The sequence below is a fragment of the Triticum aestivum genome, chromosome 6D (genome assembly GCF_018294505.1).
Source record: "Triticum aestivum cultivar Chinese Spring chromosome 6D, IWGSC CS RefSeq v2.1, whole genome shotgun sequence".
Lineage (NCBI taxonomy): Eukaryota > Viridiplantae > Streptophyta > Magnoliopsida > Poales > Poaceae > Triticum > Triticum aestivum.
In genome coordinates this window covers 365,774,911-365,784,063 of record NC_057811.1, presented here as the reverse complement: position 1 = coordinate 365,784,063, position 9,153 = coordinate 365,774,911, and the positions used below count along the sequence as shown (strand labels likewise).

The 9,153-nt window shown below is 44.4% G+C and overlaps 1 protein-coding gene across 9 annotated transcripts; it reads left to right on the top strand.

Moving 5' to 3' along the window:
• The first annotated feature begins 1,089 nt into the window (after positions 1–1,089).
• On the top strand, positions 1,090–7,323 carry LOC123145124 (uncharacterized protein At4g15970). Of its 9 annotated transcripts, XR_006472125.1 has the most exons (9): positions 1,091–1,466; positions 2,155–2,520; positions 2,677–3,158; positions 3,260–3,374; positions 3,668–3,806; positions 4,206–4,319; positions 4,748–5,181; positions 6,341–6,438; positions 6,578–7,323. XR_006472125.1 is itself a non-coding variant. In XM_044564447.1 (4 exons), the coding sequence occupies exons 1-4, from the start codon at positions 1,155–1,157 to the stop codon at positions 3,279–3,281; spliced, it is 1,182 nt and encodes a 393-aa protein (XP_044420382.1). In that variant the 5' UTR covers positions 1,090–1,154; the 3' UTR covers positions 3,282–3,375. The 9 variants fall into 9 exon arrangements, 1 of the variants encoding a protein (XP_044420382.1); XR_006472126.1 differs by lacking the exon at positions 4,206–4,319; XR_006472123.1 differs by having other exon boundaries at positions 4,206–5,181.
• The last annotated feature ends 1,830 nt before the right edge of the window (positions 7,324–9,153 follow it).

The window sequence follows — 9,153 nt, the reverse complement described above, 5'->3', positions numbered from 1 at the left end:
GCCGCCCGTGGTCGCCACGCTCGGGGCCGGTGCGCCCGGTGCTGGGGCCACCCATGGCAGCTGCTGCGTCGGCTGGAGCGCCGTTGGTTGGTCCTCCTCCCGCAAGGACTCCCGTGGCAGCTGCTGCTTCGGCTGGAGCGACGCTGTCTCCTCCTCCCGAGCGGCGCTGGCGCTTCCTCCAGCGCGTGTGCTGCGTGACCAACACCGCGCCCGTGCAGGCCGGCAACGCGAAGTCCAAGACGGGTACCGCGCGGCGCTGCTGGCCTCCGCCAGCAAGGCGGTAGCGCAGACGCGCCGCGCGGACTCTGGCGCCGTTCGCGACACCAACCCGCGCGGCAACAACGATGTCGCCAAGGTGGTCCACAGAGCGGCGCCGCTCGCGCAGGCCGTGGATCCGGCGCCGGCGAAGGAGGACGAGTCGGTCTGCTCCGACGAGGAGTACAGTCTGCTCCGTCGGCGTGGTGTACTTGTGCGAGATGTGCCGCAGGAAAAGAGGAGAGAGAGTGAGGAGAGAGGCTGCGAGGAAAAGAGGAAAGAGAGTGAGGAGAGAGGCTGTGAGGAAAAGAGGAGAGAGAGTGAGGAGAGAGGCTGACTTGTGGGGGTTTTGCATGCAAAAGAGAGCGCCGACGCCCCCAGCTGCCGCCCAGCTTTCTGGGTTTGGGTTGGGACCGCCGTACGTAATTTTGGCCAAATCCGGCGCTATTTGAACTTTTGAGGACATGACTGGGTGAAAAAATGCGCGCCGGCGATGAAAAAGACCTCCTGAAGGGGAACTCGGGGGGACGGCTGAAGATGCTCTAAGCTACTAATGCCTAAAACAATCCACACGCGCAGATCCAATGATCCCCTCACCACTTATGACCGCCGGAGGAGGCACTCTCTGACGGGGGCGGAGGCTAGATCGCTTTTCTTTCTGCCAAAGAAAACGATTTGCTCGGTTGCTCTTGCTCCATCTCCGTTCGGTACATGCGCATGCACTCCATGGCCATTCGCAGGCGCCTCCTCGCTGCAAGTGTGGTTTACGCTTTCCAGATTCGTTTACGGACATTCGTTGTTTCCGCCTTCCGGGGCCGTCGCGCTGCACTGGAACACTTTCACACTGGGCAACCGACTCAGCAGTCAGCGCACACCGCCGCCGGCTCTTGTAACCCGCAATGGCGAGGCCTTCACGCCAAACCCTGGCCCTGCCGTCCGCGACCTCCCTCCGCCGCCTGTACGGCAACTCGAAGCCGCCTCCTCCCCCGGCCTCGGCGTTCCGGAGAGCCGCGTCGGTGCTCCTCCTCGCCGCGGCCGTGGCGCTGCCCTGCGCCGTGCTGTACCGAGCCGTCGTGTCGAATGCGCCTCCGCCGGTGCAGGTCGTGTGGGATCGCTGGCCCTCGAGGGAGTGGGGCCCGCCACGAGCTCCGGTTGTGGTCCCCGAGGCCGAGGAGGACCGCGACCTCGACCACATTTCCGCCGACGATCTGGTGTGCTTCCGTCTCCCCTCCCCCTTCTCCTCCTCCTCCTCGTTGATGTTGCCAGTCTCTCGTCTGCCTTACTTTTCAGTTCTGTAAATTGAATAGTGGAATTGCATATCTTAGGCCGTTAGCATGCTGTTATCCGGCCCTCATTTGTTTTGCTAATACCCCTAATTTTAGCGTTTGGTCTTTAGAATCAACTGATCAAGCAATTGCTCTGTCCTATATATGGGAACAACCAATTTGATTTGGTGGGCATGAACATGAATTTTGATGTTAAAATCTGCAAACCCTTAAGGAGTGAACGAATACACTTATAGCTGCTGATTTGATGTCATCATGAATATTCTAAGCTTATTTATTAGCTGGATCTGTTCCACTGAGAGAAATAACTAACATGTCAAATGATTAGCCTTGTGCTTTATAGTCGTATTCAAATGGATTGTACATTTCCTGGTGAAATGTCAACCTTCCTCCTTATTTTAATCATTCCTGTCTTGTTTCGATTGAAATATTTTATTCTTTGGGTTATGTCAGTGATTAGCCTGATGCCTTTCCTTTTTAGCACTACGTCATCAGATGAAATGTGTTTCAGTCTAGCACGCGGTTGATATGCTACCAAATTGAATTGCTTTCTGAGGCAGAACTTATAAGTTGTTTACTCGGTGTAACAATTAATGTAAAACCATCCTTGTAGGACAGTGAATATCTCAAACTTGAGCAAGTTCTACAAGCGGCTTCTATGGACAATAAGACCATTATATTGACGACGCTTAATGCTGCATGGTCTTCTCCAGGCTCAGTTATAGATCTTTTCATTGATAGCTTCCGGCATGGTGTTAGAACTAGTTCACTACTGAAACACCTTGTGATAATAGCCTTCGACAGGAAAGCATATAGACGATGTACTGAGATCCATACCTACTGTTATGCTCTTGTAACCGGTAATGTGGACTTTTCTCAAGAGAAGAGGTTTCTGACTGCTGGGTATCTGGAGATGATGTGGAAAAGGCTGGATTTCTTGCGCCTAGTTCTTGAAAAAGGTTACAGCTTCATTTTCTCGGTAAATTTCCATGTTTACTTTACTTCCTGCTCTATTGCATTAATATTCTACTTTGATACCAACATAATAAGACGTACCCTTTTCCTAAAAATAGCGAACTTGAAAAAGTCAAATCGATAAGCATAAACTGATTTGCTTCTCTTATATGCATTTCAGGATGCAGATATAATGTGGTTTCGCAATCCATTTCCATATTTTTATCCGGATGGAGATCTTCAGGTTGCATGTGATCACTATGTAGGCAATGCAACTGACTTGAGAAACATAGCTAATGGGGGGTTCAACTATGTGAAGTCGAACAATCAAAGCATAGAGTTTTACAAGTTTTGGTATTCTTCACGACTGAGATACCCTGGTTATCATGACCAGGATGTACTTAATTTTATTAAGCATGATCCTTACATTATGGATATTGGATTAACCATTAAGTTTTTAAGTACTACATACTTTGGTGGTATTTGTGAGCCAAGCAAAGATTTAAACGAGGTTTGCACAATGCATGCTAACTGTTGCATTGGATTGCAAAGCAAACTTCATGATTTAAGAATCATCATGGAAGATTGGAGGGATTATATGTCTATGCCACCAAGCTTAAAAACATCTGGGGCATTCTCATGGAGGGTACCACAAAATTGCAGGTATAATGCTACCTTGGAATTAAGTTAGATTTTTGTAGATAAGAAGTATGCTATGATCAATTATGTACTGTTGTCTAATAATGTTTGGTTCCTTTATGCAGTCTTTCATTGTTAAACCAGTGAGACATGTTTTTGGATGCAAATGGTGTGGTATAGTCAAACATGTCAATTTCTGAGAATTTTGTTGGCAACTGGAAAGAAAAATGTACTTGAAAGGTTTGTTTACATCATTATTATATCCTCTGTTTTTATCAAGACCAGATTATGACCTTGTATTTACATATGAGTTTGATGATACCCTAGTTGACTCTAGCCTCTGGTGGTCAACAGTTGCTAATGTAGATTCTAAAAAAGAAGAGAAAGACACAATTGGTAGTTTAAGTTTGACGTAGGACTTAAGGCTCAAATTTGAATGGTTTTAACCAAAATAACTTGTTTACATTACTGATTAGACACTGTCCAGTGGAGTACCGAATAAGATTCTCAGACTCAACTTTACTGTCTTTCAGGAAAAACCAGTGCATGAGGAACTCCACCTTTTGTTTAAGAAAGACCCGGTTTAGCCAGATTATATCTTGAGGACTCTGCCAGTTGATGCCTTCATCAGTGTTATGCATCCTCTACTTTGGAAAAATAACCAACACGAAGGTGCAAGCTGTTTCTGTTCTCCAGTTTCCATTTGACAGTGGAGCTGCAGCCTTATGTGCATATTTTTTAATTGCATCAGTTATGTATACGTTCATCTATTTGATAAGCACTGCGAGAGAGACAGTTGTAGAATCAAACTGAGGGACACTAATAGAGGCGATCTGGACACAGGATTGGCAGATAAGTGACTATACTACTTAAATCACCTTAACTGATGATTTCCAGAAGCCTGACACATAGTTTCCAGTTTCCTTGCCTTTTAGTGGAAGCCCTTTTTCTCCTCTTATTGATAGTCTAAAAACTAGCATGATGAAACTTGATAATTGTCGCAATGTTCAAGAATGAACTTTTAGAACGTGGCGGTGAATCTTAATTCGTGACTTGTGACATTATCAATAGGGAACATTCCAAGTTCAAGGGTTGAAGGCATCAGCACAGCAAAAGATGAACTGGCTATGACTTCCCAGTGTATCATCCATGACCATGCGGAATGACTGAATGAGGGGTGGAATGGTATTTTCAGTGTTTATAGGATTCCTGTTGTTTCTAATGCATTGAGGCTCACTTGATTCATTTGGTAAAGTGAATGAAAAGCATGAGAATATAAATTTTCCTTTGATGGCACATTCTTTTGATTGATTCAAAGGAATGGAGTAAAGAAATATAAATGGAACTACAACTATCATCCGATCTCAGATTCAAGTGAAACAACGCAGGATTTCTAGAAAGATTTCCAGAAATGACATAAATGAAAGTCTGTTTTCCCATTGACATTGCTTTGACTTTTATTTCACTGTGCTTATTTGAGTCATGTGTTTTTCGGTGAATCGTGTACAAACTTATGTGGTTTCCCAGGCTCTGGTTTGTACATGTGTTCTTATCATATTCTAGTGTTCTACTACCTCTGTAGTGTGTACACTAATTATAAGACGTTTTTGCAGTTCAATAGTGTACAGAGGGAGTATTTCATATATTACCAAATCCTGTGAATCAAGAGGTTCAATACCGAGGAAGGAACTTCAGTTGATATCCACTAGAAAATCGAAATACCGAGGAAGGAATTTTTTTTTTGACAGAACCGAGGAAGGAATTTTAGTTACTATCCACTAGAAAATGGAAACCAATTGTACGTCATGCAAAAGAGAAGTGTTTTAGGCTGCTAGCTATTTTGACCTCATTAATTGTTAAACACAAACCCATTGAGGCAAGGAAATATACAGATTGTAGCTGGCAGAATCATGCAAATTTAAGAAAGTTCAAATTTAAGTCGTTCGAATGAGAGTTTTCCTTATCGGTAAACTTTGATTTCATTTAGGCAAACAGAACCAGGACTACCAACAACACTGAAACTGTAAAACCATGTGTCCTACAGGAGGTAAATTTGTATTTGCGACTTTCTACATATATCATTCTTTTTAAAAATATGATTTCTCATTTGGTTTGATCCTATGAATTCAACTCAAGTGCAAAAATTCCATGATTAAAAATTCTAGAAGATAATTGCGGATCAACTTTAGATTTAGCAATTAAAAAATATTCCATGATAAAAAAATCTATAAATAATTGTGGATCAACTTTAGATCTAGAATTAAGAGAAATAGATCTCATAAATTTACCAAATTATAGGTCATGCTGAACCAGATTGATGTTTAAATACCCCAAAAAATCAGATTTTTCTGAAATATAGAGGTAAACATTAAAAACCTAATTTCCTGGGTTTTTTATTTTCCTATTCTTTTCGCGCATTTTCTTTTTTTTGTGGAAGTTTATATTTGTTCTAATAATTCGAAGTTTATTATGAAAAGGTTCTATATTTTTAAATGTAATCAAGTACTCTCTCCGATTCCAAAACAAAGTGTTGCAGTTTACCTTAGTTCAAAACTGTGACTTTTTTTTGGATCGGAGGAGTAAGTTTTATAAGCTTTGAATAATTTTCTTGGATCATCTGTAGTGTAGGATTCTAAATGCATGTTTTTTTCCTACAAAATGCTCAAGCGCTCAACTCTGAATGTATCACGTTTTTTCCCCACATATAATTGTTCTATTTTTATGGAAGTTTATGTGTTCTAATAATATGAAGTTTACTGTAAAAAAAGGACGCGGATTTTTGGCTCTGGGAAGCATATGCTCCCTAATGAACAGTAACATCAAAATAAATACAGTAGTAAATAAATTTAAAAAATTCTGATATTTTTTGTAGATATATCATGTTAGTGTAGCAAGTGTGCTTGACAATTTTCATGCGATACGGGATAACAGTGCTTTGTTGGTGAAAAAAAACTAAATTAAGTGTAACATTTGGCGTTCCACTTTTTTTTTTACACAGGTCAAAATGCTTAAGTTTTTCCCCTGAAAATTTGCAGATATCATTTGGATGTGACACTGAACACTTTTTTTTTGTTGACATTTGTAAAATCCATTTCTGGCACACAGGAGCATGTGCTCCCTAGAGCCAAATTGAATATCCGGTAAAAAATTCTATATTTTGAAATATAAGCTCAGTAATTTTTATAAGCTCTGAATGATTATTCTAGGATCACCTGAAGTGAAGTGCAGGGTCCAAAATGTATGTTTTTCTCTACAATGCTCAAGCGCTCAGCCACAATCATGATCTCGCTATTATGTCAAGCAGGTACAGTCTTGTCGCTATAGACTAATGGATATGGTCCGTGCTCATATCAAATCTTGTCTCTGTAGACTAATGGATTTGGTTATTGCTATGACTATGAGGCCTAACGATCAATACCCTATTCTGCTTTTCCTACAACAAGGACAATCCCCTACTCTGATGAATCTTCCGGAGCACGTCGTTGATGGAGGTAACCTGCTACTCATCAGGCGCACACATCCTCCTTTCGCTTGCTCAGATGATGGTGTCCACTTCGAAGACAGTGAGCGAAATCAACCACAGCACATCATTTCAGTTAGACATACCTTATCTTATCACGAAACCGGGGTCTTATCCGCGATGCTCTACTCTGACATGCTCGGAGCTCGTTGGGCTTTCTTTCAGTTGAAATCACACCTTCTGTCCAAAGTTGCACTCATGATCACTTTCTTTCTGACGGTTGCTTTTGCACATGTTTTGATTCTACTCATCCGTGGCCGAAGGACGGCGAACCCGTATACCTACCTGAGACTGTTGAATGCCACTGAACTTGATCATCCTTCGTTGAGTGGTAAAAGATCACCGCCGCAGTGGCGGCATCAGGTCCTCAGCGGCATGATACCATGTGCTGAACCTGGGCGTCGACGGTGAGAAAATCCGGCGAGCAAAACTGCAGCCCGTGTGCTAAAATCCGGCTGGCATTGTTTGTGTTGGAAGCGAAACCACGTCTGCTCGTGCGAGGTTCTTTTTTCCGGGAGTCTGGTACGAGATCCTGTGCGGTGTGCCTATCATGGCCGAAGCCAGCGCACAATGCAAAGTTCAGGACGATTGGTCCCTTGGAATAAATCTCGGTGGATATGATACCATGCATGCAAATATAATTGAGCATCATATGTTTTCTTCTTTTCAGCTCGGCTTTGCTGAAAACCAGCAAGAGCTACCTGTGTGCATATGTGACTTTAATCATGGGAATCATAATCCAATTATCCAGGAAGAAAAGGCACTAGCGATGCATGCACTCTGATGGTAGATCAAGCCTTTAGTCATTCTCTAATGTCTTTTGAGGGCCGGTCCCTTCGATACTGACTATGACACTGCTCGAGGCAAGGTGGGTGTTCATCGATCCTTTCTTCAAAAGCTGGAGTGGTTGTTGATAACGGTTTTTGGTATGCGATGGCACCCAATTCCTTTGAGGCATAATTCAGCATCGTTTTGTTTATTGCGCATGCAGGTGAAAAGCTCCCATAGCGTTGCGGATGAATCATGTGTGTATGACGATTTGTCTTGTCACAATGCATTGTTTCGAATATTGGAAACATACAAGCAGTTTTTAAAATCTGAAAAAAAACCCATCAGCAATATCATACTGTACAACCGTACAAATGTTCGGCTGTTAATATTATTCCATCTGTGCCTTTCTGGAATACAACAAGGCAGTCGATTTTGTACCTTGCAAACTATATTAAATTTGAAGCCGCATGGCACGCTTTCCACAAGGAGCTTTTTTTTTTTGAGAAATCCTATAGACATGCGTGTACCCTTTTCAAACGGTGCTTTCGAAAATTTCAAAAGGCTGTACATTTTCGCAAGACATGTGTTCATGAATGTGCAACATTCGCTGTTCTTCTTCTCTTTCGCATGCAGATGTGCATCCATGCGCCCAAGATATTATCGGTGCCGCAACAGAAACAAAGGCGCGGTGCCTACACTGTTGCTCTCGCTTCGAAATGCAAGCGCAAGTGCACCAACAAAGGCTACAGGACGTGGGCGCGGCTTCAGTCCCGAAAGCCAAACATCCGTCGCTCAAAGTACATCGCTTTCGCCGTGTCCAGCCCACGAGCCCTACACGTCGCGCCGAGGCCGGGTGGTGCACCCAACCCAAGCCATGCGATCCGTTGGTTGCGCCCGGGCGGCTGGCTCGACCATGTGATAAGTGCCGCGGAAAAAGGCACTGTAGCCATGTGCCGAACCGAGCGGGTGCGTCGGTTCGCCACTACCGGCTAGCTCCAAAACTGAAAGCGGCAGCTCCCCCGAGCGCCGGTCTCGGGGCGGGCGTCTCCGGCCGTCGGAAGCAAAAAATTCCTTCTCCGCAGCGGCAGAAGACGAGGCGCCATCTTTGGTTCATGGGCGCCACTTGCGGCAACTGTCTCGCGTCGTCCCGCAGGATGCTGACACTTGTTACCATGTCCTGCGCGTACCTCTTTCGGCTTCGTTTCGACCCGCGCAGCGCAGCGCAGATCGTATCGTGCGCACATGGAATGGATACGAGGGCGTGAAAAGAACGGAGGTGAAGGTCTGTGCTAGAAACGTGACCACCCAGCGACCTAACGCCAAAAGTCAATAGTACGCAGGGGAACGTGGAGGCGGGCAGTAGCTGAGTGACAGGTAGCAAACGGCACACCGAAAGTCTGTGCACCACACCCGGAGTGCTGCTCCTGCGGCCCCAAACCAGGCCACCTGTCCCCTCCCTAACCCCGTTGCTGAGAGATGGGCTTGGCTGCTCGGATAAGTCAAGGTCTTAACATTGTTTTCTCTAGTATAAAGTACGACTATTACGACGACTAATACCCGTCAATTGACCGTAGAAGTGGTGCATCACATAATTGAAACTCAGAATCTCTTTTTTTTTTCCGGCAATGCTACATCAACGGAGTCTTACGGGCCTTTTACAGGGTAAATTTGAGGTGGCCATCTATGATTGGACCAAATGGGGAGGGAGGGCCCCACCCCCTAAAAATC

What these genes read in the sequence shown, in the direction of transcription:
- LOC123145124 (XM_044564447.1), top strand. Translation starts at nt 1,155, where the DNA reads ATGGCGAGGCCTTCACGCCAAACCCTGGCCCTGCCGTCCGCGACCTCC. An exon ending in ACATTTCCGCCGACGATCTG is followed by an intron (nt 1,467 to 2,154) that starts GTGTGCTTCCGT and finishes CCATCCTTGTAG; the next exon opens with GACAGTGAATATCTCAAACT. An exon ending in AGGGTACCACAAAATTGCAG is followed by an intron (nt 3,159 to 3,259) that starts GTATAATGCTAC and finishes TCCTTTATGCAG; the next exon opens with TCTTTCATTGTTAAACCAGT.